Source organism: Fusarium coffeatum (assembly GCF_003316985.1).
Source record: "Fusarium coffeatum strain FIESC_28 chromosome Unknown BRIP53273_contig_21, whole genome shotgun sequence".
Lineage (NCBI taxonomy): Eukaryota > Fungi > Ascomycota > Sordariomycetes > Hypocreales > Nectriaceae > Fusarium > Fusarium coffeatum.
In genome coordinates, this window is record NW_022157819.1 from 127,368 (window position 1) to 153,414 (window position 26,047).

A 26,047-nucleotide genomic window follows, 5' to 3' on the forward strand; every position below is an offset into this window, starting at 1 on the left:
TTGTTGCCGTCGTATCCCCGAACGTGTCCTGATCGAATTCACATTCTGAGTCGCACATTGAAAGTCGAAGGGCAGCGAAGCACAAGTGTGACATCAAATCGATACAATTGATGCCACGCAGGGCCACGTCCATTTCTCGAGTCAGATCTGGATATCTGGCGTCCTTATGAAACATGTCCGGAACAGATCGATGGACGAACTCCATCACCTTTTGTTCACCCTCTCCGCTACAGCATTCTATCAGCCCGCCACTGGCACCCCGAAGTTGTGCTTCGAGGGCTGACTCGTCTGGTAACATCTCATCCTCAAGGCCGTCTCGTAATGAGAAATTTGAATCTTGACTGTAGACATCCAGAAGCGAGAAAGCGGTTAATGGTAAGTCCAAATCATAGGTTTTAGTAACTTGGAGGCAGCTGATCAACTGTAGGGTTTTTCGCTTATCGTCTGGTTCAAGTTGCTGAAGGATATGATGAAACAGTGACTCGAGGCCTTGGGGTAATGTTTGGAGGTATTTCCTTAATGTTTCCCTGGTAGCCCTATGAGTCATCTTCCCGCGGATACTTCTGACAACAAGATATATCCAGAGGAAGATACCCGACGACCTCCCTGGAATCTCAACAGTCATTTCATCCTTGAGATCATTATCGGTCAGGTCACTAAGACGGCTGCGAACATAATTCTGCATATCGAATCTTGTTAAATCCTGGAGCCGGAAGCTGGGAGCATCTGCAAAGCCTGCCAGGAAAACGGGTTCCTCCCTACTTGAAAGACAGAGTTTGAGATTGCCATTGGCATGGCTTGCCCAACGGCGGAGAATATCAACCAAATCGGCGTAATCCAGGCCATCTTGCAATCCAGGTTCAAATTCATCGAGACCATCGATAAAAATGCAGAACCTGTGATGCTGATAAAGTCCAGTGTCTTGGAGGAGCTTTTCCAGCGCGTACTGTACTTCTCGTGATGGAATCTCTTGGCGATTCTGTATCTTCCACGGACTTTGTTGCGCTTCTTCCCACTGGATGGGGAAGACCTTGGCTATCAAGTCACGACGCTCATCTAGGACGCAGTGAAGGATTGACCGACAAAGTCCATCTAGTGTCTTCTCTGCCGTTGACCCGTTTCTCCAGAAGAAGAACGACGTAAATGCAAGTTTCCTTGCACCTGCTGCGAAGTCACTTATCAGCTCCATTTAAATCGCAAATTACTTACCAGCCCACGTGGTGAGTTCCTCTGTTGTTCTCTGATGGGAACACAGGAACTTCATCAGGGTAGACTTTCCAGAGCCTAGTTTCCCAGAAATGTGGAATATAGGGGACGATGGAGCTTCAGAAGAAAGCCAGGATAGGAACATGTCTCGAGATTTAGTCTGCATCTATAAAGTAGATGATAGTCAGCTCAGTTTCGCTATATATAACTCATATTCAGACCTCTTGGCATTGCTCTTTTTCGTAATATAGCCGGTCATTTTGATAGTCTACAAGGTCAATAGGCTCGTAAATCCAGTTGAAAGTATCTTCGTGGGCAGTATGAACAGCCTCATATCGGTGATGGACTCTTTGGAAAATGAGACAATTGAGGATGAAGTCTTGATACATTGAGTGTCGTGCAGTAGTATCCACCACGAGGAGTTGCTGAAGCTCCTGAGGAGGGCTAGTTTGTGCGGAAAGTTGCCCTTGGCGAAGATGTCCCACAGCTTGTATCAAAGTTTTCAGCTTAGCTTCATTGTTCTTGGCTACAAAGATTAACTGACTGAAGCCATCAGCTGCTTGAACTCTATGAGAAATTAGTGGCTGCCACAACTAATGTCTGTGGAGTATGCATACCTTGAGATGTCGATGAGTGCGAGAGAAAGCTGATCGCGGTAGTCGTTCAACTGGCTCTCCAGGTCACCAATAAGCTTCTTGTTTTTGTTTGCCTTGACTGCATGCCGCAAAGAATTAAAAGCCTTGAATGAGCTCCCTTTCGGCTTAATCTTGTCTAACAGCTGAATGAGGTGCTCGGAGATTGCCTTGCATCTTTTGGCAAGGTCTGTAAGTGATTGTTGTTCCTTTGTTAAAGCGAGGATGCCGGTAATCTCCAGCCTCGAAGCTGCGTCTTGAACGGTACCAGCGATACTTTCACAGTGTCTGTTCTCATCAAGCACGCCGTCAAGGGAGTTGTGTATAGCATAGGCTGTTTTGATGACTTTGGTCCCTGCATCGATGAAGGTCAAGATTCCGGAAGCAAGTCCAACAGCCGCGATGGGATCCATATCTATTTTACAAAAGGTGATGTTTGAAGGGTTGGATTGAAGTTTGGTGCGGGGAAATCGGGCATGTATGTTGGCTTCTTGCACAGCCTGCTTGTGCAACGTTGCGTAGAAGTCTGCCTTGCTACAATGTGGCTTGCGGGCTGCATTTTGGACCTCCCACCTGGTTCGGTTAAGTGGAGACAAATCTTGAAAGATTACTGGACATCGGAATATGCGAACAGAGAAATCAGGTCTACATAAAGCAGACTGTAAGATGGAGGGTAGCAGTACCCCAAGTATAAAGGCTAGGACGGCTAATTAACTGGGATCAATAACAATAGTGTCGGTAGCGTTTTGCTGCAGTATCTATTCAAGGTTTGTAACAGCTAGTCATCAGATCGCCAAAGACCAAAGCACGGACCGCGATTCCTATCACCTACCTCATGCAGTAGTAATAGGATATATATTATACAGACCCTGTTTCATTGCCGCGTAAGAAGTAGAGGTTTCTTCCTAGCCCAATAAAGAAATCTCCTAAATACCCATGCACCAGGCGGCGCATTGTTCCCGGCCTTCTATGCACAGAAGTCAAGAAGTAACTCGATATGTTAACAGGGTCCTTTAACTTGATCTCTATCTTAACTGTGCAGAGGGGAGCTCAGATACTTCCCTCGGCGTTGCTAACTCTGTTCTGTTTGATCCATAGGTATAAGTCGGCGGGAGATTTGGATCCATGTCCTCCCTTGTCGGTATAAGTCCTGGCTGATCGGCACTTGTCACGATGGGATTGATCATTGAAACAGGTTCCTTGGTTTCACGAGACGAACGAGAAAGCCAATTCCCTCTTCGACCTTTCTTTCCCATGCGAAAGGCCAGGATAAGACAACCGATGATAATGGCTACGCAAACAAGTGAGCCAACAACAGCACCGGCGATTACACCCGCACTGGGCTTATTGTTTGTTGATCCAACTTCGGCGGGGATGGGGCTTTCCGTTTCGGCAGCTTTCGAAGGGCGAGAGGCAATTATCGGAGTGCTGCTACTGCTGGCCTCGGACTCAGTGGTTGAATTATCTTCCGTTTCCGTGGCTGATGTCTCGCTTTCTGTCGTAGACTCAACGCTGGTAGGTGCCCCTAATAGTATTAGTTGCGAGAACTGAGGTACTGGAAGACCCCGACTCACAGGTTCTAGGCGATTCCATAAAGACAGTACTAATCCCTTTAGGAAACTCCAGTAATTCGTGGCAACTGATGAGCCATTGGCGACCAGCACCAGATCCACTGTTGTAAAACTTGTAGACCTCAATTGAGGTACATGGGCCATCACTTCGCTCGCAAGATTAGCATTTTCCGCGTCAGTAGAACAGAGAAGGGTCTAATTACCAGCCCCAGGAACCGGAATATCCCATTGACCTTGTTCCTTGAACAATCCAATGCGTGAATAGAAATGAACTTCCAACGCATTCTGTAGCGACATAGTATCCCTTATACGAGAAAGTTGAAGATGTGAATCGATCACAATGAGCATATTCCTTTAGATCACCGGGAAAGGTATAGCCTGTGCGAAACGGGAACCCATCGGGGCATGTGAAGGAGGTTGCTAATATGGGATTAGTGTGAGGTGTTTGTGATGGTGACAGAGGGCTATACCCGTTCCATCAGTAGTCGTATAGCCGATCAGATCCGGATCCATGATTTGCGACCTCAAGTAACTGGAGGAAATTGTAAGAACAACAGGGATTTGAAAAGAGGGAGATGGCGTCTGCTTTATTCAAAATCAGGGAGCTTCTCGTGGCGTTAAATGGTCTAATGCCAAGGCACATTTTCACCTCAGCTGGGTGAAAAGGACTAATGACAAACAGCGAGGCGTTTCTTGGCAATAGACACTTGCACCACTCCATTTACTGCTACAACCTATTACATATCGCTAATAGCGCCATTCCTTCATTTGACGACGTTCTGATTGGTGATGGTGATGGAATTACTTGATATGTAGACACATAAGGCTAAAACGAGGTATACCTTCCATCTTCCCTCTACCTCCGGGGATTGCGGTTTGAGAATTAGAGCAATGGCCATGAGACGTTTTGCAACTTTCAGGCGCCATCACCCTTCCAACTAGATCATCGGGCAGCTGCAATTGGTGTTTGTTGAATTGATTCACATCTCCGATAGCTCGATCCTTCTTACCCTTATCCCATGCATCCTCATCCCATGTAACGCCAAATAAGACCAGAGCTATGAAGCTGATAGAGAACAGTACCAGCAGCAATAGAGACGGAAGCGGCGTTGCCATCGAGCTGTTTCCATCGTATCATCGCAGGACCGACATAACGCCAAATCGACCCCGCCTTGTGAATCTGATAGATCCCACCTGCTCCAACCACAATATCCTTGGTGGCAGAATTATCATCTAGCATCTGCCATCCCGTGATAGGAGTACCCGTGTACCTCCAAATCTTGCCCGAGTCATGAAGCTGATAGAGGTCATTACCTCGAGCAGCGATGTTCACGGTGGCAGTATTCTCATCCACCTTTTGCCATCCTGTCAGCGGGACTCCTGTATACTTCCAGATCAAGCCTGTCTTATGAAGCTGGTAGAGGTTACCACCTGCAGCTACGACTTTCTTTGTCGCCGGGTTATTATCAAGCTCCTGCCATCCAGTGAGAGGAGTTCCGGTATACTTCCAGATACGACCATTGTTATGAAGCTGGTAGAGGTCACCACCGCCGGCGATAATCTCGACAGTGGCAGTATTGTTGTCGATCATCTGCCAACCAGTCATTGGAGTGCCAGTGTACTTCCAGATCTTGCCGTCCTTGTGAAGTTGGTAGAGCTTCCCATTTGCCGCGGCAATTTTCTTCGTAGCTGACTTGTTGTCCAAAGCCTGCCATCCCGTCATCGGAGTACCGGTGTATTTCCACACCCAACCAGACTTGTGAAGCTGGTAAAGATCGGCGTCATCAACAACGATTGAAGCGGTCTGGACATTGTTGTCGATGAGCTGCCAACTGGCAAATTTTGGGTAGAGAAACGCGGCGAACTTCCCATCGATCTCGTTGATGTCGTTGCCTCCCGGAACAGCAATGTTGTCTTTCATGATCTTGGCCGGAAGGTCATAGCACATGATCGAGGTTGGGTCTGGGACCTCCGTTGCAATTAAGGCTGAGTTTTTCAGCGGAGTTAGCACTTGAGCGGTCGTTTCCTCCCGGTCCCACCGTTGAGTCTCCCAGAAATAAACAAAAGCCTTTTCACGATCAATACGGCTGACGATGCCACTAGTCATGTGTTCGTGAGGAAATCCCAAAGTGTGGCCCGTCTCATGACGGATTACACGATAGAATTCAGAGTCGCGCGTTTCCATGGTGAAAGAGTCGAGGTTCATGGTAGGCTGATTCTTAGGGATGTGCAGGATATCTGTTCCAAGAAAGGACCAGTACCCATCGTTCTTCTTGCGAGCAATACGAACCTGGCCTCCAGAAGCGACCTGGACAAATTCAACGTTCGAGTATATGCCCCAGGCGTTCATGTGGCTCAGAATGCGAGCGTGAAGAGCGGACTCGGGTCCGTCCGTGAAACTGACGGTGAGACGGACGCTGGCGGTGCCCCAGTACTTGGAAGTAAGGACAGCCAACGGGCTGGGATCGGGAGCACCACCGCCAGTATCCTTCTGGCGCAGCATCTGCACCATTGGTGCGTTTGCCGAGTTTTGGGCTACAGCCGTCGCAGCGGCAGGTTGCCATTCTTCTTTAGGAAGGGTCTTGATGGTGCAGCCGATGAAGTTCTCGAGGTACCATTACTGGAGCCATTGCTAGTGCCATTGGCGGATCCATTGGTAGGACACATAATGAAAGGTGACAATTGAAGATGAATGACTTTGAGTGTGCGGAAAAGAAGGAGAGGAGCAGTTGTACTGATGCGGGAGGTATAATGAGTCGGACCTCGCTGTGTTATATATAGTCAAAATCCCCAAGGCACAGAATCCCCATGCCTTCAAAACTCTCACCCCTTGCTGGCAGGCAGAAAGTCCTAGCAGCCACTGTTTCAATGGAGGTTCAGCTCGGCTTGGGATCAGCTGATTCTAAACAGTCGAGACTGTAAAGCTGAACAGCCACCATGAGAGATGTCTCGACGGTTTACTAAAGATGACAAGCTGAGACGCAAGGGATCGAAATATGACATCGGTGAATGTCGCAACAGCTGTGAGCTTATTGGGCGTCTTGGACGTGTGTTTGATAGTCGTTGCGACGTGAGACACCTCTCCATGGAAAAACGGAGGTCTATGAATGCAACATCACCGACTGGGCATAGCCGTCTGGTAAGCACCGTTTCTACTGCAGTCTCATAGATTCCAAAAAAAGAACAATTATTTAATATCGCATACCATTAGAATTTTCCAAGGTCTGCCCTCTGATACTTCCGAAGTCCCGTCCTCCCGTCACAACCACGGAGACCTGCGTCTGAACTGTGGTTGGCACGCACTTCCATCCTTCCTTACTACATTTCACAAGTTTTAAAGAGCTGACAAAAGGGTTTCAGCTACTCCAACTTCAATACTTTCGGGACTGAAGACATCGGAGTCAGCGAACGATGGATAGGTTTCTTGTGACTGTTGTTGACGATTTAAAAAATATAGTAGCCATGATATTATGCATCCTTTTGGACTAAGTGGTTGAACTGAAATCGAAAAGGGTCAACGAGATGTGGATAGCAGTAAGCACCGATATGACTTAATTCTTGAAACCTTGTTTAAGACGTATCACATTTTCCCTCAAAGTTCCAAAGTAGCACCAGGCTTAACAACTCTAGGCAATGGTAAAGTGACATTTTCCTCAGTAGCACTCAACAATGTTTTGGAATCTGTGTCGTTCTGTCCCTGATCCGGATCTTGGACTGGCGCTTCTGTCGAGAGCCCCCTGTCCCGATCAGTATATAACTTAAGGAAACTCTTCCCCGCTTCCACATTGGCGATGATAATATCAGCAGCTGACATGCTGCCCAATCCGAAGCTGACCTGCGACAGCTTTGGCTGTTCGTCGACAAAGAGCTGGAGCCCCTTCACAAAGCCTGCCAAGAGAGACTGAATTTCGAAGCATTAGTTGGACGACCTCCGAGGCTAACATGGTGATACTTACAGCTGGCTGTTCATCTGCCGATAAATCTATGAATGGGCCTGCCTCAAGTTCCAATTGGTTACCCACTGTGCCATCTTGAAGAAGAAGATGGTAGTCCGCATACTGCGCGTTGCCCAAGGTGTAGGTTAATGTATTGAAGGCTTGGATCAGGGCAAACAATGCCTTACGGCCTTTGTCCTGTGATGACTTCGAAGCGTACTTCGCCTTGAAAGTGGCCAAGACGTCTGATATAATGTGCATAGACGCGTTGAAAGTTTCAGCACGTTTGAAGACGGTGCCGAGTGACATGGTATTGTCCCATGGTGAAGGTTGCGTGTCCAGCCAGGCTAACCGCTGCTCCTTTGGCAAGGTGGTATAGTTGTTCGGAAGGGCGGACGCCGTCAACACTTTAGTGCCTTGCCCCGGATCAGTCGTCGTGCCGTTGGGATTGGGGGGTACCACAGCGTTGGTCGGTTCCGACATGATGAATTTGTTTTTTAAGGTCTTGGGCGACAATCTCTCCAGATTGAGCGAGAGTCATTATATATACCTCAACAGCCGGACAGTAAGCCTGCAGCCGTTGCTCGATCCGGCTAGATGAAGAAAGCGGCTGCTATTGACGTTCAACCCGAAGTAGGATAACTGCAAATTGTTCAGTCGATGGATATTGGACATTAGTGAGACCATTGTGTTCTAGATTCCTCACTTCTGCCTGGCCATTCGGATAGCCGAGTCTAGACCATGCGCATCATTTCTTTCTTTTATTCTTGTGTGGGTGGATAGCCCAGAATGACAGGCAACCCTGAGCCCTTCTACTGCAGATACTATTTTAAGGTTTTTGAAGGTTAGTCATCAAGTCGTACAGTTCAGCAACACAATTAAATTTGCAGATACTATTCAAGTCTGCGAGCTGTAAAATGCATCCTGAACGGACCAATCTGAAATATACGTATTGATGTGATTTGATTGTGGTTTTTCATAAGAAATGCACCAACTGTTCTACTCGCAGCCTTTGTGAATTGAACTTAGCGGTGTGACTATGATTGTGATTGGTTGTGAAACATGCATTCAATAGTTTCTTTGGCGCCAGAACCGAGGTCATACCGAGCCATTTACACAGGCGCGGACGGTGGGAGTAGCGAAGGACAAAGATGCAGTTTTCTGCAGGAATACTCGTTCTCGAGAAATTTACTATTGTTCTGCAAAGCAATGAGAACTAAATAAGCCCGTATGGTGGCCAAGATGCCCGCGATCTGTTAATTCGGAAACAGCGACATCATTAATAAGTCCACAGACGAAGTGAAGAGGGTGTATGTCAACGTCTTTTCAGTGCCTATAGCCCTATGTAGCTGTTTTAGTATATCGTTCTTTCCACCTGCATCGTCGGATGAGTCTAGCTGGTCCCTTGATAGTAGGTCGATGCGTTGTTGTAGTGGTTGACGGAGCGTGTTAAAAATGTTCTTATTCTTAGGTCGTTGTGGTTATAAGCTTGTGTAGCTTTTGTTGCAGCTTCACTGTATCTGGACTTTGTAGAATATCGACGACACTCTTTTAGTTTTATCAAAGTATGTAGAGAAAAAGGCAAAAAATGGAGGCATGATGGCAGTTTTGAGCTGCCTACAATGGACGAACAGGGAATCGAACCCTGGACCACTCCCATGCTAAGGGAGTATTATACCACTAAACCATTCGCCCGTGACTTATGATTGGTTGGAAGAGCTCTTACAATTGTAAAGAATTCTTTCTTTGCTGATACGCTGACTCGGCCTCGCAGTATTATAGAAAGTTTATTCACCCTGGTGAAGCACTACATTAGGTACTATCCTTACTTTACGGATAGGATTAAGTCTAGCACACTGTGATGGAATAATATGAGTGGCGAGTAGCATTACTGATAGTTCCGAAACGTGAATTAGAGCTCACTCCTAAACTTTGATAGTCTAGTCTCCGCAACTGATCTGACGTATGGTTGACTCGGATGCAAAACCACGTCGACTCTTAGAATGGAGCCACTGACCACACTATGTTGCTTTTATACATGACGGGATCAGCAATGTAATCATGTTCGTCATCCAATATGAAAGTGGCGTTGTGCTCCTCGCATCCACTGAAGTCGATAGAGAGGACATATCCAAGCGCCCTTCGTTCTACGATGGAACCAGGCTGATAGTCGCCAAAGGCAACATAGTATCTGGCTCTGGGGTAGACCTGCGCAATAACATCGGGAATGGTCTTGTATGTTTGCACGGGAATGATTTCGCCAGTGCTAGGAATCTTGGCCCCGACACCAAAGTACATATTAGCTATGAAAGAATTACGTCAGAATACAGGTTTAACTTTCATAATAAGTCTAGACTTACTAGGTTTCGAATAGTGAAACGTCTTATCCGAACTGATAATGAAGGCACCTTCAGCCTGAGTCGAGTAATCTTCCTTCTCAAACTTGGAAACTCGACCATACGAATTCTCAGTAGTGAGGTAGCAACGCGACCCGTTTGGGCCCAGTTTAACCTCCATATAGTCAGAGGTTTTAACCTCGACCACTCCGTCTTGGCTCTTATTAGACGTGCCGTGAATGGCATAAACATCACTCGAGATCTGGAACGTCACTTGAGCGTCGTCCACGATCTTCGCGGCCCGCTGGTAGACGTTGTCGAAGACTTGCCCCAATTGGAATGTGGCAGGTTCGGGAATGTCTTGGAAAAGCAAAAAGCTCTGCGACCTCTGAGACCTGTTCTTGATGGTGATGGTGTAAGTATTAGCCATGGTGAAGATTAGGAACGATGGTCAGATATTGACAGTGGTAGAAAATGCTGATTGAAAGAAATGATAGACTGGAAAATAAATTGATGGTGAAATTTGGGGATAATGTACCATCCTATCTAGTGATCTTGTCGCATCATTGACGAAAATGATACGACACTTGCATTGCGCAGCTAGCCACATTTGGGCTCTTTCTCTCCTACTTAGTGCTAGTCTGTCTCGAACGCCCATGCCTAGACCGTTCAGCCAGCCACATTAAATAGACACGTTTTGAGCGGTGGTGCACTGGCTAGACGAGAGCCCACAAGAGAAACCGCAGAGTTCATTAGCTCGCGTTATGAACTTATGGTGCAATCGCCAGGCTACATGTGGTTGCTCTAATTTTTATTACTGTTTAGCCGACATCAACCATGTAAGTAACCCTAGAACGGAGCGCTCTTCTCACCATAACCTGGCACTAGATACTTTTTTCTAAAACACATCAATATTTTGTGTCTTCTTAGTTGTAAAGCTTGTGGTTCGTTCAAGGCACCTACCCTAAACAACCTTACGACTTACCGTGCACATCGGTATATTAGGTCAGTTGCACATGAACAAACCGGAACTTCATATCTTTGTATCTTATTTTAAATTGTCCCATGCATTGAAAACACGGGGGTTATTAGTGTCTAGAGCAATGTTACATACGCCCAGGTTTTGCTTTCTCCACTGATAAACAGAGAAATGCAAATTTGCTACGCGACCGAACTATTGCAGCCGGTATTCCTGGGTGATCTACCACACAACTTGCGTCAAATACTTCTACCCCAGAACCAAACACCGAGTGGTGTATATGGTCCAGGCAAGACACCCTGTGCCCAGGCAGATAGCTGGAAGATACTGCGCAGAGAGATAATCACGGTCACCACCAGGATTGCAACCGTCAATCCCAGCAAAGCCCTCCTCGCATACGTCATGTCATCTATCGGCGGTTCTGTCGTGTTAGAGCGAAGCTCAACGTGGGATGCGATAGAAAGGCCTAAGATCGCCAAGTCAACTACCAATACCAGGCCCATGAGCTTCGGGTGGAATGGATCGCGTCTGTACCATGAAACGGCAGATATGCTAGCTGTGAGGAACATGATGATGGGATAAGGAATTATCTGTAAGATATTACGTTAGCGGAAACAGGAAGAATGGGACGGAGTAGTGGGTAAGAACCATTTTCTGCGACATGCGGAAATCATTCCCTTCTCGGCGGACCAGAATAGAGGCAAGTATAATGGCCGCTATACTCATCGAAAACGTAAAGATACGATTGGTAAAGTTCCCGCTTAACAAATGTCGCAAGCGCCGAGAGGGGGCGACATCGCGATTCACGCCTGCTTCATTTCTTGTCTGATGCTCAGGAAATGGCTGTGATTGTTGTGGTCTCGTTTGATAGTCCATCACATCGTACTCGGGCGGCTGTTGGACATAACCCTGTCGGTCAGCCTGTCGCTTTCCTTTCATCGAGTTCATGTCGTTCGAAGATAAGTTCGGTTGAAGATTTGCTCGTATATAATAAGACGTGTTCAGATAGAAGAGACGGTCGCAGGCAATGTTCGACGAGCATTGAAGGGTTCCTCTATATAAATATGCCCATACCTGTAGGATTCGCGCTGTGACACAAAGGATTGCTGCCAAGAGGGATGTTATTAGCATGACATCACGGTGACATGTCCGGGCCAATCGTTGTCATCTGAAGATAAAACAATCCTGGTTAAATCGGAACTTTTTGTATGAATGTTGCTGTGCTAGGAATCCTTTCTCCTTGGCGTTTCTACTTAAATGTCTAGTACAGGACACGGGGGACGATGCTAAGTCCATCAGCCAGACCAATGACCAAACGGCTTGCAAAGCGTTCGCTACTGGAAGGGTTTAGATGGCCAAACGTTCATGTACATAACCTATACAGTGAATCCCCAATACAATTATTTCATTTCTTCAGTAAGGCCCGTATAGCCTCCCTGATGTCCTCCTCCGAAGCCTTCTGGACCCCCAAGAGCTCATTATCAGTCTTCGCATAACAAGCGCCAAAGGCAGGATCAAAGATAGCGCGCAAAATATACGACAGGAAGGTATCAAAGTCGGTGATGCCATTCGCCAGCCTCTCGTCAGACTTAGCAGTCAGGTCATCGAGTTTGTAGTGAACCGTATCCCAGGACTTCTCCGGGGCCACTTCCTTGGCCAGCGCAAGCAGACGGTTCTGAGTCGTCACGATACTGTGGACATGAACACAACAATTCTTAGTCTCCTCCACATGTTCCAGAGTGGAAATAATAGCATCGGCGACGGTATCAAGCGTTGATACGCTAAACGGGATATCACCACCATCGTAGATATTGGTTGTGTCGCCGGTGCTGCTGATAAGGAAGCTTCGGTGCGAGCCTGCATCTAACCAGGCGCCACCATAAATGAAGGTATATGTCAGATCTGACGCTTCAGCCTTTTCCACCAAGTATTCCTGGAGCTTGACTTTAGGAAGAAAGACTGGGAGGGTGCGGGCCTTGGGGTTGGCGAGGTTGGCGCTGAATTCGGAGGGAATAAAGCGAGAGACCCCTGCCTCGATGGCGGCATCAATGAAAGCCTTCTGAGTATCTACCGCAAAGGTAGGGACAAGTGAGATTATCGCATCTTGGCCTTTAAAGGCTGACTTGAGTGATTCTGGGGACGAGTAGTCGACGTCGATAACCTTGACATTGTCGGGGAAGGTGGAGGTAGAATCAGTACGTCTGATGACAGTGATATGGAATCTGTCCCCTTCAAGAAGCTTCTTGAGAGCGACGGCACCAAGTGTGCCCGAGGCGCCAATGGCTGCAACGTTCTTGATGGGACACATGCTGGTCTGTTGATGGAAAGGCCAGGGAAGATAATGTAATGGGCTGGTCAAGTACGGGACAGAACAACTTGGATGAATGCGAGGAGTCCTATGGTTGATTTAAGAGCATAATAGATGATGTGCTCGTATGAGAAGGCAGCCAGAACAGTGTGGAATGCAATGAGATTCAAGGCTCCTCGTCGCATTTCGCAATTACCAATCAACGGAGTATCTCTAGGAGACATTCACGGTATTCGGATTGTTCACTCTTCCGAGACCTCCTCTCTTTAGCAATGATTCGTTCAAGGAGACGACGCGGAAGTTCGTAATTCAAGGTTTGGTCACTTCTCAAGGGGTTTCTCGCCCTGTTGCGGTTAAGCTTACCAGCTTTCCCGTGTGGATCGCCTTACCGTAGTTTGCTTGAAGCGCCGAGTGGGGACCCTCGGCTGCGACATCCGACTGTCTTCTTCCGCTTAATAACATTTGCCAACCTCAATTGATACCCATTACCTGTCTATCATCCCACCGGCGTTCATTACTCAGCGCCGGACACGCTCTTCTCCGAAGTGCTATGGTAGCTCCCAAAGGGTGTGCCATTAAGTCACTAGATTTGTCATACATTTATGTATCTTATATCGAACTAATTTACTACAATCGTAATAAATAGACTTGGTTGAGAGTGGTAGAATTATAGGTAACAGGTATCGAGCGTGGCGTGATATGACGTGCAGGAGCTGACTCGGCCGAGACAATTGGTACCTTGGCCAGCTTCAAACAGGTCATCACACTCTCTTTCATATATCGAAGAGAAACAAGGTTTCCTAGCCAGGACGATGTCTATATAACTCTCTAAGGATCCGTCGGGGTAGGAATAGGCACAGCTCGCCCACGCGTGAGCGAAACGCCATCGAGGTAGAACACGGGTCCGATGCCTTGGTTCTGCGAGATAGTTATGCAAAGATCTGTAGAATCAATGCTTGGGCCGGTATATGAGAAGGTGTAGGTATATTCGTTGAATATATTGTACCCGACGATGCCTCGATCACCGGAAACATATACACCAGCGATGGATAATTGAACGGTATTGACGTCGTCATCGCACATAACTATGTTTGACCCAAACGATTTGATGCAATACTGGGCAACCTGCGCCTTGAAGGTGTACTCGAAGCCAGCCTCGACTTCAACTCGCTGGCAGACCTTGGCGGAATTGGCGAGGTCTCCATCCAATCGCCTATGGAACATTAGTATGAATCCATCAGTGATTTAGAATTATGGTATGACGCACAGGAGCTGGCTACCCTCGGGAGCAAAAGCGTCATTGGTGATTCGTGAAGGGGCACCTTCTACTACCCAAGGATCGATGGTTGCGTCCTCGAAACCGCCATTCTGGACGAGGTTAGTAATCACGGGAGGGCCAGCTGTAGTCGTGGTAGCTTCGACTGTTGTGGTTGTGGCTTCGTCGACGCTTGTAGAGGTTTCGGTGTCTTCGAATGTAATAGCGGTGGTACTCGCGACGATGGTAGTGAAAGAGCTGATACCATCAGTAGTAGTGGCAGAAGACTCAGCACTGGTCTCCGACTCTGTGACAGTCAAAGTTTCTGAGTCAGAGGTAGTCGAATCCAGCTCTGTAGTGGCAGACTCGACTGTAGAAGTTTCGATGATAACAGAAGACTCAATGCTGGACTCGGCCTCAGTGGCACTTAGAGAAGTAGTCGTTGTGGCGGAGCTTTCAGCCGTTGTAGTGCCAATTTCGCTGATAAGCGACGACGTTGTCGTCGACCGAGGATGAGGGGCGCAAGCCTTAAAGCTGTCAGTTTCCACTTGTGGCGTTAGGGGGCGTTTTGGAGCACTTACGCGAGCGGCACAGAGGCTCGCGCCCACGATTAGCGATCCGAAGGTAGCAGTGACACGCATCTTGTACGGGCGTATAAAGAGTGACTGGAACCAAAAATGAGCGAGTGAAATATGGTAAATAAAGAGAGAGAAATGAAAAGAAATGAAAGTGCGATTCATCCTCTTTATTATCGCGTTTGGTTCTTTGAGAGCTGGAAGACAAGCGAGCTCAAACTATTGACTCTAGGGTGCGCGACTTGAGCGGATGTAGCTAGCAGGTTCAATAGTCTTTGAAGCCCTAGTCGTTTTAGGGGTAATGCAGGTACGACACGAGCTCTTAATTTCAGATATTAATCATTCCCACATGTAGGTACGGTTTAGTTTCAAGACGTCGAAGCTCGATTCGTACTTGAACCTATTAGCTATTCAAAAAAGTTCTCGAAGCACTAAGAGTCGCTACTCAATTTCATGATTCAGCCTACATGGCGTACAAATGACAATCCGACTACAGACCTAAAAAGGGCATCGCCTAAATAGATTGACCTTAGGATCAAGTGTAAATATCCTCAAAAACTATCAGTTTGGCTTGTGATCCAACTGTACTAGGCTCACCAGATGCATCGTGTTAACGGCGGTTGTTCGGCCATAACAAACGAGAACAGTATTGACCTTGATGGAACCAGACTGTTAAAGTCAACTGTTCCAGATTGTAACTAAACTACATTGTTTATATCGATATTTATCTGTTTAAGTTCCCATGGTAAATAGAGACTCGAGTAGGGAAGCTTGAAATCCGGGTTAAAAGAATCCCGCTGAACTCCACCTTCATCTCGATGTAAATAAGATCCATTCGGAAACGGGTTTTCTCCCTTCTCATATAGATACGAATTTATAGTATCTTTCACCTCAACATACATCCCATACCCAATCGTTGTTTTGTCAACAGGCGTGACCGCCATCCGTACCTGGGGCCTCTTTCCTGGAGCCCGCGACTGCCAGTCGAGCACGTCACGCACATCTCGGACTAAATCGCTGTACTCATGAGGAGATTTCAACCCCAGGTGGCTAAGCTCAACCGATCTCAAAGATGGTGGCAGACTAGCCAAAAGGCCGATCAAATCCTCTCGATCAACAAGCATATTGGAAATCCCAAAGTGTTGAAGTCGTGGCCATTGGTCTACAGGAAAGATGTCTTGCAACGGACACATACACCAATCTTCTTCGTCTTCAAAAGTAAGCAACTCCGGAACACCATTCTCGATGTATGTACTCGCGCGCAAGCTCAAGTACTCGAGATCTTCTGCATGCGCCAGAGCATCACGCAAAAGTCCCGACCGGTAAGAAAAGCATTTGTGGTCTTCAAGGACAAAGCCTGTAAACAAGTGAAGTTCAAGGTGTCGAAAACCAGGGCGTTTCAACAATGTGACGAGATCGCCATACTCGGGGGACCACTCATCGAAGAGTCGAGCATTCAGTCCAGACTGGATCTCGTGTCCCCCGATAACAAGCTCTGTGATGCCATGGTCCTCAAACTCGGCTAGGGCTCGGATAACCAGCTGAAAGCCCCGCCATTTGGCTCGATATTCCTCAGTCGTGCATACGTTATCGTAGATCTCCTGATGGAGCCTATCATCACCATCAGAGACCCATGGCAGCACGTCGATCTTCAGGTCATCATCGAAGTAGGGCCATGCTTTGGGCAACGGGTAGTCGAGTCCAGGTGGAAATGCACGAATCATAGGTGTTCTGTATAGCGTCCTCCAATGCGTGCCATGAGTTGCAGGTGTGATAGTCACTCGTTTCAAAGAGGTAAACTGCCTCAGCCCAAATTTGAAGGCTTCAAGATCAAGGTTCGAAGCGAGAACCTGTTGTTGGTCGTCCAGTAGTGGCTTATAATATGCCCATGACTCCTTGATACCAAGGTGGTTTTTGGGATAGACATAGTGGCCACGGTCGCCATAATCCGAACGGCCCTCTATGAACCATAGCGGAACTCCATCCTGTGTATCACTATTGTCTCCCCATGCTAGCTCGAAGCCAGCGAGCAAGCGCGCATCATCCCAAATGATTTCAGACACTTGATGGCGAAAAACCTCGTGGTTTGCGATTGCGTTGAAAACTTGAATGTTAAGAGAATTAGCCGAGATGAAGACGCGGTTGAAATGTAAGGGAAGGGCCTTGGCCAATGTGATGCATGTGACACGAAGATTCTTGATATCATCAGGCTTTAGAATAGTGAAGATGGCATCTTGAAGTTCGCGTGGTAACTGTAGCAGATAGGAAGTCATTTTCAGTCAATTGAGTATTTTGAGAAATGGAAGGGAAAAGAAGACGGGGCTCTAGTGTCAGTTATAGTTGTTACAAGTGGAGAAAAGTAATAAATCAAGATTAGTCATATAGTCTAGATATACGCTGCAGTAGATCTGATTCGTGCACACCGCTGGCTGACTCGTGCATGCATGCAGCTGTCAGAGCTCTTCGGCCATAAATCCATATTATTAAGTAACAGAGAATCTGGAGTCGCGAAAATGGTTCACTTCATTAAACTGCATATATACATTGACGGTGTGGCAGAAGCGATGCAGATAGGGTGCGTTAAATTAACAGAACAGATAATGATACTACTATAGACCTACTGCTTATAAAGGCTAAAGCGTTAGAGTATATAGAGTTCAATTTTGTATGTCTATATTCTATGTAAAGCTACTTTAACTAAGCCTAATAAAGGCTTAAAGGCTTAAGTCAATCAAATGCTAATAATTTCCCCGCTTTTACTCTATGACGGCACTCTACTCATCCATCTCTATCTTCATTTCTTTGCCCTTCCAGTCTTTTTCCCTCCACCACTTTAATATGGCCAATGGTGACACCACCGCTTACAATATCGCCGTTTTCATCAGCACCCTATTCCTTCTCGAATTCGGTGCTGATAAATTCGTCGACCACACCGCCATCGTCGCCAGTCGGACGGGCATTCCCGACACAGTGATTGCTCTGCTTACCGCCGGTGCAGAATGGGAAGAGGTACCGCTTGAACTCCACTTGATCACCTCTATCTAACTCATCATAGCTCGTTGTCGTTGTCGCATCACTTGCGCAGGGTAGACCCTCACTGGCGGTAGGAAACATCGTCGGCTCAGCTATATCGAATATCCTCGGCGCCTTTTCACTCGGACTGTTGTTTCATCCCACGACCTCGCACATTGAGTTTGACAGGAGCTCTAAGATATACTCGTTGTGCCTGCTTGTAATCACCACCTTTGTCGCTCCAATCATCCACTTCTCCCAGCGAATCATCTGGTTGGTATGTGGCTCGATCCTGGTTGCCTTTTTTGCCATCTACCTGATTTCCATAGGCTGGGCTATCAGTCGAGGAAGTCTAACCGCCCCCGAGGGCTCGGATAGTGATAGCAGCGACGATGAAAGCGACACATCGTCGATAGAATCGACTACATCTGTCAGAAGTCCCCTCCTGCCGAGACAGGAGGAGCATGAGTCTGAGGATAGAGTTGAACAGGACCAAGCTCCTGAGATATCCGGGGTCACAAATGTTCGCGACCGTCGAAGGAGACGGAGCCTCGGATACCACATCGGGTTTCTAGCCCTTGGCTTCTTAGCTATCTGCTTGTCAGGCTATGTTCTTTCTCACGCCGCCATCAATGTCACAGATGCTATTGGCATGTCCGATGAGCTGTTCGGTATCGTCATTCTTGCCATCGCCACCACCCTCCCCGAGAAATTTGTTGCTGTCCTGAGCGGGAACCGAGGACATGTAGGGATTCTTGTGGCTAATACCGTGGGGAGTAATGTCTTCCTCCTGTCGCTATGCCTGGGAATTGTTATGGTTGATACCGCTGGAAATTTCGATGGGGGCAATATTAGCGTCCCTGAGCTTTGCGTCCTCTGGGGCTCTACGCTAGCCCTTACAATGACCGTTTGGTATGGCGAAAAGTTTTGTCGCTGGATCGGAGGAATAATGTTGTTTGGCTATCTTGTATTTATAATTTTGGAGTTTACAGTCATTCATCGTGTGGCAGATCCGTGATGCCGTCATAGTCAAGACCAAGGGAATGTTAAGCAAAGCAGGACTGTCTTCGGATGAACTCTCCAACGGGTCATCAATATCTAAACACTGGATACCTTACACGGCCTGCAGCAACTGTTCATGCCTTTCCCTCAACCTCTTGACTTCAGTCGCGAAATCCCTAATCTTGCTATCCCTTGTTTCATCACGAGCCACCAGAGATCTCTGGAACAGGATGTCCAGATCTGCACTGATAGTAGCAAGAATACCAGGAAGCTTACTTTTCAATGTTTGCGAAGTCGTTTGGATCAACTTGTTCATGCTTTCGGACATTGCAATTCCCATTTTTGGGAAGATGACACCTTGGTCGATATGACCTTGAACAATTGATCTTTGACGAGCGGCTTTACCGCTTCCTGCCAGGATGGTTAGCTGTACATTTCTGGAACGGGTGAGTGGGTGTGTACCGTTTTGACTAGCGGCGGACCGATAGATTGGGACCATGTCTTGGAGAATGTACGAGTTATAATTTGTTTCGGACGCATATCTGCGTATAGCCCTTTTAGATGATCAGCGTGCGGCACACAATAACGGGGAGGCGGTTCATCTTACCTGACTTCGTTCTGGAATTTCCTTTGTTCTCGACTCATCCAGTACTCAATATTTCCTATCTGCACTGTAACGCTTTGGACAATGGGATCCGCAAGTCGTTGCGGAAGTGAATCTGTTTCGGTCAGCAACGCAGCCACTAAACGCATAATCATGGCTTACCACACAAGCTAGACTTGAGTGATTCCAAATGTTTCTTAACCGCTTCGAACCGCTGGCCAAAAGCATCAGGTACCTCTTCCTCCACGAGGTCCCATTGACATTCGAGCTCCATCCTCATTTTCCAGATGATCTTGGAATTCCAGTTTTCGTGGCCCCGTTTCATGGTCTGGTGGTCTCCGTTGTTGAGACACCATGCATTGTACTGAGCTGTAAAGTCGTTAGGATTGCGCGTTAGAAAAGCAGTGGGATTCCTACTCCAGTGCCACTGGTAAAGATAGATTAGCATTTTCTGTGTACCACTTCTGGGAACCTAGAAACTTACACTTGTCCACTCACGACCTTCTTTACTTGCAGCATCGTCCCAATGCTCGCCTCTTCGACCTTGAGTAAGGTGGATTAGCAAAAGCCCTCGTTCGGAGCGATATTTGGAGTCAATACATACCAAAGAAAACCATAATCTGTTCCTGGAAGCACGTGGTAAAGTCTTCCTCAAAGGTGTCAACCAGCTTAGGTACCTGTAATCTATTAGCATTCCAACCGTAAAACAGTAACCCGAACTCACTTCATCAATAAGCCCCTTCACTTTTGTGCGTATGGACTCATCCAATTTTTCCCTCTCCTGCTTCTGAAGGGAACTATCTGCCCACAGGTTGAAAGTGTTGAGCATCGCAGACAACCTTGACTTCAAGAAATGCTTCGCTTCACTTAATTGCGCATCTGCAGTGACAGTGTGACAGAAGCGACGCACATCGGGCACCCCACTAGCCTCAACGAATTTGGTATTTCCCTTTGGACAGTATTTCTCGTACCACTTGTTAGATACGCAGAAGACGTCTAAGCTTCGTCCATGCATTTCAGAAGAGTAGACGCTTTGGAGGTTCCGCTTGACATGATCGTTACGCGCCTGGACAAGGAGGAGCTCTTGCCTAGGGAAGTGTTAGATTGGGCTGAGACAATAGGAAGGTGCGACTTACTGCTTCTTTGCAGCCTTCTTCCTGTCTCTGTCTCCCGAAGACTTTGCCGTCTCAATCTCGTTATCGAGCTTTGTCATGGTCTCGGTAGAGATCGTCTTGTTGGGACCGCAGAACTCGGTTCTCGCATTGCGAAGATTAATTTCCTGCTAGCGTCAGTAAAGTCGCCATCATTGCGGCAGAAGAGTACTGGCATACCTCAGACTTGGTACAAACCACCGCAACATTCAGTCTCTGCGTGCCAGAGTGTTCCCACTCCATGGGCATGTGACGAGATAGAACATAGAACAATGAAGACTTAAGAGATTGGTCCGTGATAGCACGAGAGATCTTGGCTACTATCATGATCGTGTCGCATTTTATCAGAAAGTCCTGAGTAGCTCTCACTCTGGCCAGGTTTGTGTCTTGGAGGCCTATAAGGAACCCGTGTGTCAGCGAGAAGTTGTATAGCAGTGAGCTTGGGCAGACTTACCAGGTAGATCGGCGAGGACAACACCGGTCTTTAGAACTGGTGAATCGAGATACACCCTACAAAGTCAATAGACAAGACGCGAGTCGCAAAGGAGGAGGGTCTTACCGGATAATCTTAGTGAATGGCCAAAACCTGTCTTGCATAAACAGTTTTGTCTTCTCGACACATTCATCAGCCGTTTGTGCCGTAGACGTCCAAAGTCCGTCTCCACCACCCGTCGGCCACTCGATTTCACCAGCCCACTGAACCAACTGGTCCGTGATCCTCTCCAAAGCGCCATCTGACATGTCTTGTGCGAACTTCTGGGTAAACTGTCTTTTGTGCTTGAATGCAGCGGAAAGAGCAGACCAAGCTTGTTCGGACTCCCGCATAAAGCGGTTATAGTCTTGCTCAGACGTCTCTTCGGACTCGACGGATGGGAGAAATAGCTGTCTATAACTCCATAGAAGCTCTTTTATGAGATCGCGGATTTCGGAAGCGGAGAGGTATTCGACTTCGATGGTGATGGGGGCGGTGTCCTTATGTCTCTTTTGACGATACTCGGTGACGACGGAGGTACAGGCGGATCCGATGTCGCTCTGTATTTTTGATCAGAGGTTAGTAAGTATCTTACAAGGTGTTGAACCTCAACGTACCGTTTGTGCAACACCAGGAAAATGGAGAAGCGAGTTGATCAAACTACTCTTGCCTAGTGACATATTCAGTACGTAAGTAAACAGAGCACGCTATCTGGGCATCTTACCTTCGCCCGAATCACCTAGGACGGCGATTGTCCGCGTATCAGTCCCTCGGAAACGTCTCAAAGCCATTGCTTCAGCCAGCAATCTGACAAGTTTACTATCCTCGACGGAAGTTCTCAACGTCTGAATAGCCCTTGCAGCCTCTTGAGCGATCTCGGGACCTTGTTTCAGTGCATTTTGAAAGGTTGCTGAGAACAGAGGATGAGGCGGTGCTGCCTCTGCTGCGGCATTGTATGGAGTTGCAAGAGCTGGAGGCTCGGGAGTCGGGGATGCTACAAAGTCCGATTGTGGCGTCGAAGAGAAAACGGGTGGAGAGCGAGGAGTACTGTTGGGAGTAGATCGAGAAAGCAGTGAAGACAGAGGTGCCGCAGTAGGATCCTCTACCTTCGGGCGAGTGGCCTGTGGAGGAGGGGTAGTGAAGAATGCGATCGGTGCTTGCAATTGAGTAGCCTGTGGCTCTGGTTTTGTCCGCGGAAGCACAGGTCCAGGCGCAAAGAAGGTGATCGACTCAACCTGACCCGTGCTGCCAGCAGGAGTTTGGGAACCAGTGCCGACCGGGAAGATGTTACCGGAGCTGGGGGTGTCGGCCTTCGGGCTGGTGTATCTTGATTTTTTCAACGGCGCGATTTTTCTCTGGGGGCTACTGCGCTGTTGTGGTGAGTCTCCCAGTGATAAACCCTGGAAAAGGTTTGTTGGTGGCTTTGGTGCTTCGTTTGTCATGTTGCAATTAATTCAGATGAGTAACTGAGTTTATTATTTGTTATACTGGGCAAAGTAAGATCAGAGGTAAAAGAATGGCGGGTATCGCTTTGAGGTAAATAGCTCATGTTATGTTGCTATGACCCGGTTGCATCTGTTGGTTGTCACTTTTATGCATGTTGGTTCGGAATCAACAGGAAGAGCCACCCATTGTTTCAGCACATGCACATGACAACACAGCCCTGAAATCGGAACACCATTACTAAAATACCTGGATGGGACCTCAATCCAGGCTTTATGAGGATTGCCGAAATTAGAGTGCTTTCCAACCTTTTGGTCCGCCTCAAAGAAACCAAGGCTAGTGCAAACTTACAACTTTTGTTCATCCTCTTGGTGAGCAAGACAAGTCACGAACTTACCAAGAGTGAAGATGTAGCAAGGATAGCCCAGTAATTGTCACGATATCACCCAACGGAACTTGATTTGTGATCGTTGTTATGAATCTGCGAGATCGGGGAAGTTCGTGTTTCTTACGTCGACTCCTACCCTGAACCCACTTCGATGAGGGGCTTTGCGCTTTGACTTTTTACACTTTCGGCAACCTTCACCCAATGTATTCAACCAATCAACAAGGGTCTATTTAGATTGGTCCGCACACCGGAACAACTCCACATTGACCACGCGTTAGAGCGCGTCCACCAAACTGGCCATATTCGTGACAGTCTCGAAAGCTGATAGGCCGGTCAACTATCCGGTCCGCTGAAGGATTGACGAAGACTCAAGCGACGTGTCGGAATGAACGTTATCATGGATTAGTCCAATCAACCGAGTTGCTTTATCTTCAGCGGGTCGTTTGGACGAGTCCATCCGACATGCAGGCTGGCGCTTGCTGGGCGCTTAGCCATGATCGTGGGACACTCCGGGGGTACCCAGGTGCCCAGCGCTTAGACTCTTTTAAGTCGACATGGGCATGATTAAAGTTGTACAAAATGAATTAAAATATCCGGTTTTGAATTGTCGAATACTCGCAATTACTCACTTTTGTCCAATTGACAAACAAGCTTCATTTTAGGAATGCTTGCCAAATCATCAATATCATTATTCAGTACATTAATCAATAATACACCTTCAACAATGTCGAACCCCTTGAACTACACCATTGGCTGGATCTGCGCAACCGAGACCGGATTCATCACCGCACAAGCCTTTCTCGACAAAACTCATCCTCGTCACAGCCCACTCTCCAAAATAGACACCAACACCTATGTCCTAGGTTCCATGGGAAACCACAGCGTTGTCATCACGGTTCTGCCCCCAGGGAAGGCCGACGCAGTAAATGCTGCCAGGACTGGAACCCTTTTGCGCCGTAGTTTTGTCAATGTTGAGGTTACCTTGTTCATTGGCACCGCCGGCGGTGCACCCACTAGAAAGAATGATATTCGTCTTGGAGATGTTGTCGTTAGTGTTCCAGATCATGGCCACACGGGCGTTTTTCAATGGGACTTTGGTAAGGCGATTCAAGGTCAGCCCTTTTTGAATACGAGGGTTTTGAAACCACCACCGGAGATTCTTCTGCAGGCTGCGAGTGAACTAGAAGCAAAGTACAAAAAGACTGGGTCTCAGCTTCAACAATATATCGATACTGTTTTGCTTACGCATCCAGAGCTGCGGAAGGGAGGCTACGAGCGTCCTAAGAATAGTTCCGACCGGCTTTACCTCCCGCAAGTGGTCCACCCAGCCGGTGACGACTTCAACTGTGCCGAAAGTTGCGGCAGTAGTCCTGCAAAATTAATCCAGAGAGGCCCAAGGAGCGAAAGAGAGAGCGATCCTTGTATTCACCATGGTCTCATCGCCTCCGGGAACACTTTCATCGACAGGGCCAAATTCAGAGATGAGCTTGTGGCAAAAAATGGCGTTCTATGTTTCCAGAAGGAGGCAGCTGGGTTGATGAATACACTGCCTTGCATGGCCATCTGCGGAATCAGCAACTATGCAGATACGCATGTGAACAAGGAGTGGGAGGCCTATGCGGCTATAGCGGCGACTGCATATGCCAAAGATATACTCCAATGTGTCCCGCCATTCCATGTTGGTACGATGACAGGGCCTGAGAGTAATGAGAGTTGCGTTGAATGGAGGGGATTAGCCAGGTTCTTCCATTGTTACCTAGTCTGTATTACTGGCTTTTTAATGTGGGCAGGAATAAAAATACTGTGTTCGAATTAAAGTTGACGACTTATTTTGCAATTCTTGAAGTCCCGTCATTTAGTACTGCCCCACTGTTGATTGAGAAAGGGTGGAATTACGTTGAAGTGTCGTCAAATTCGAAGTCGATAAATGGAGCCATGATGACGGTCGGCATGACGTCAACCATCGTCAGATGCATTTTCACAACAACATCCACACAATCTCAACTTCACATCAACATCTCACAACCCATTATTCTCGAATCAAATACTTCCAAAATGGTGATCCAATACCAAGCGGATCGAATCCCCATCTCATTCGCATCATGCAGCATTCCCATGAAGATCAAAGCCAGTCTTCCCGACAAGCTGAACGCCATCCGCCAAGCCGGCTTCGACGGAATTGAGCTTTCCATGCCCGACATCATCAGCTATGGGGAACTTCTCAGCGGATCACAGCCGAAGGAGGATGATTACGATACGCTCGCCGATGTCGGAAAGCAGATTAAATCCCTGACGGATGAGCTTGGATTGAAGATTATGATGTTGCAGCCTTTTGCCAATTTCGAGGGGTGGGAGAAGGGAACACACGATAAAGAGAGACAACAAGCTTTTGATAAGGCGAGGGGATGGATGAAGATTATGGATGCTGCTGGTATCACGTTACTCCAGGTAACCAACGACACTCCCACGCGTCATCTTTCACCAGACTAACGTATCCAGGTCGGATCATCTGATTCAGAAGGCATCTCATCCTCCTTCGACGATCTAGCCTCCGACCTTGCTGAACTAGCAGACCTCCTCGCCGAAAAGAACTACAGCATCGCCTACGAAAACTGGTGCTGGGCCACCCACGCCCCAACCTGGAAAGACGTCTGGCAAATCGTCCAAAAGACCAACAGACCCAACGTTGGTCTCTGCCTCGATACCTTCCAAACAGCCGGTTACGAATGGGGCGACCCCACTACAACGGACGGCCTTACTGTTTCCTCCAGTTCCGAAGAGCGACAAAAGCGCTGGGAAGAAAGTCTCAAAGAACTAGCCGCTACTGTTCCCGCGGATAAGATCTACCTGCTTCAAATTTCTGACGCGTACAAGATGGATCCTCCGATTGAGGATGTCAAGGATCAGTCTGGAGCCAGACCACGGGCGAGGTGGAGTCATGATTATAGGCCTTTGCCGTGTGATGGTGGGTATTTGCCCGTGCAGGACATGGTCGCTGCGGTTTTGAAGACTGGGTTTAGAAGTTGGTTGAGTGTGGAGGTTTTCGATGGGCTTGAGGGCGAGAATACGGATATGAATGAGTATACGAAGGAGGCTGTCGAGTCTGTTAAGAAGTTGATTAACTATAGCGAGTAATCAGCCAAGAAGACTAAGGAATAAAACTGTATGGAAGCATGAG

The 26,047-nt window shown here is 47.6% G+C and overlaps 9 protein-coding genes across 9 annotated transcripts; 2 read left to right on the forward strand and 7 right to left on the reverse strand.

Annotated features, from left to right (window-relative positions):
• Positions 1-38: 38 nt before the first annotated feature.
• On the reverse strand, positions 39-3,431 carry FIESC28_00749 (uncharacterized protein; the record flags this gene model as incomplete). The annotated part of the gene is made up of 7 exons (XM_031154900.1): positions 39-147; positions 201-1,164; positions 1,210-1,372; positions 1,428-1,773; positions 1,824-2,411; positions 3,054-3,363; positions 3,413-3,431. The coding sequence occupies 7 exons, from the start codon at positions 3,429-3,431 to the stop codon at positions 39-41; spliced, it is 2,499 nt and encodes an 832-aa protein (XP_031021046.1).
• Positions 3,432-4,436: 1,005 nt separating this feature from the next.
• On the reverse strand, positions 4,437-6,076 carry FIESC28_00750 (uncharacterized protein; the record flags this gene model as incomplete). The annotated part of the gene is made up of 2 exons (XM_031154901.1): positions 4,437-5,977; positions 6,025-6,076. 2 exons carry the CDS (start codon positions 6,074-6,076, stop codon positions 4,437-4,439), a joined length of 1,593 nt encoding a protein of 530 aa, XP_031021047.1.
• A 925-nt stretch (positions 6,077-7,001) lies between these two features.
• FIESC28_00751 (uncharacterized protein) lies at positions 7,002-7,827 on the reverse strand (the record flags this gene model as incomplete). The annotated part of the gene is made up of 2 exons (XM_031154902.1): positions 7,002-7,310; positions 7,366-7,827. 2 exons carry the CDS (start codon positions 7,825-7,827, stop codon positions 7,002-7,004), a joined length of 771 nt encoding a protein of 256 aa, XP_031021048.1.
• A 1,515-nt stretch (positions 7,828-9,342) lies between these two features.
• Positions 9,343-10,110, reverse strand: FIESC28_00752 (uncharacterized protein; the record flags this gene model as incomplete). Its single annotated transcript, XM_031154903.1, has 2 exons — positions 9,343-9,647; positions 9,705-10,110. 2 exons carry the CDS (start codon positions 10,108-10,110, stop codon positions 9,343-9,345), a joined length of 711 nt encoding a protein of 236 aa, XP_031021049.1.
• Positions 10,111-12,064: 1,954 nt separating this feature from the next.
• On the reverse strand, positions 12,065-12,967 carry FIESC28_00753 (uncharacterized protein; the record flags this gene model as incomplete). Its single annotated transcript, XM_031154904.1, has 1 exon — positions 12,065-12,967. The coding sequence occupies one exon, from the start codon at positions 12,965-12,967 to the stop codon at positions 12,065-12,067; it is 903 nt and encodes a 300-aa protein (XP_031021050.1).
• Positions 12,968-13,795: 828 nt separating this feature from the next.
• Positions 13,796-17,070, reverse strand: FIESC28_00754 (uncharacterized protein; the record flags this gene model as incomplete). The annotated part of the gene is made up of 5 exons (XM_031154905.1): positions 13,796-14,180; positions 14,235-14,749; positions 14,804-14,887; positions 15,395-15,466; positions 15,748-17,070. 5 exons carry the CDS (start codon positions 17,068-17,070, stop codon positions 13,796-13,798), a joined length of 2,379 nt encoding a protein of 792 aa, XP_031021051.1.
• A 565-nt stretch (positions 17,071-17,635) lies between these two features.
• FIESC28_00755 (uncharacterized protein) lies at positions 17,636-18,827 on the forward strand (the record flags this gene model as incomplete). Its single annotated transcript, XM_031154906.1, has 2 exons — positions 17,636-17,806; positions 17,853-18,827. The coding sequence occupies 2 exons, from the start codon at positions 17,636-17,638 to the stop codon at positions 18,825-18,827; spliced, it is 1,146 nt and encodes a 381-aa protein (XP_031021052.1).
• A 96-nt stretch (positions 18,828-18,923) lies between these two features.
• FIESC28_00756 (uncharacterized protein) lies at positions 18,924-22,480 on the reverse strand (the record flags this gene model as incomplete). The annotated part of the gene is made up of 14 exons (XM_031154907.1): positions 18,924-19,222; positions 19,274-19,365; positions 19,419-19,530; positions 19,578-19,784; positions 19,833-19,842; positions 19,900-19,958; positions 20,020-20,092; positions 20,140-20,503; positions 20,552-20,694; positions 20,747-20,961; positions 21,021-21,076; positions 21,126-21,598; positions 21,656-21,708; positions 21,763-22,480. 14 exons carry the CDS (start codon positions 22,478-22,480, stop codon positions 18,924-18,926), a joined length of 2,874 nt encoding a protein of 957 aa, XP_031021053.1.
• A 1,113-nt stretch (positions 22,481-23,593) lies between these two features.
• Positions 23,594-26,004, forward strand: FIESC28_00757 (uncharacterized protein; the record flags this gene model as incomplete). The annotated part of the gene is made up of 3 exons (XM_031154908.1): positions 23,594-24,551; positions 24,944-25,317; positions 25,369-26,004. The coding sequence occupies 3 exons, from the start codon at positions 23,594-23,596 to the stop codon at positions 26,002-26,004; spliced, it is 1,968 nt and encodes a 655-aa protein (XP_031021054.1).
• Positions 26,005-26,047: the final 43 nt, after the last annotated feature.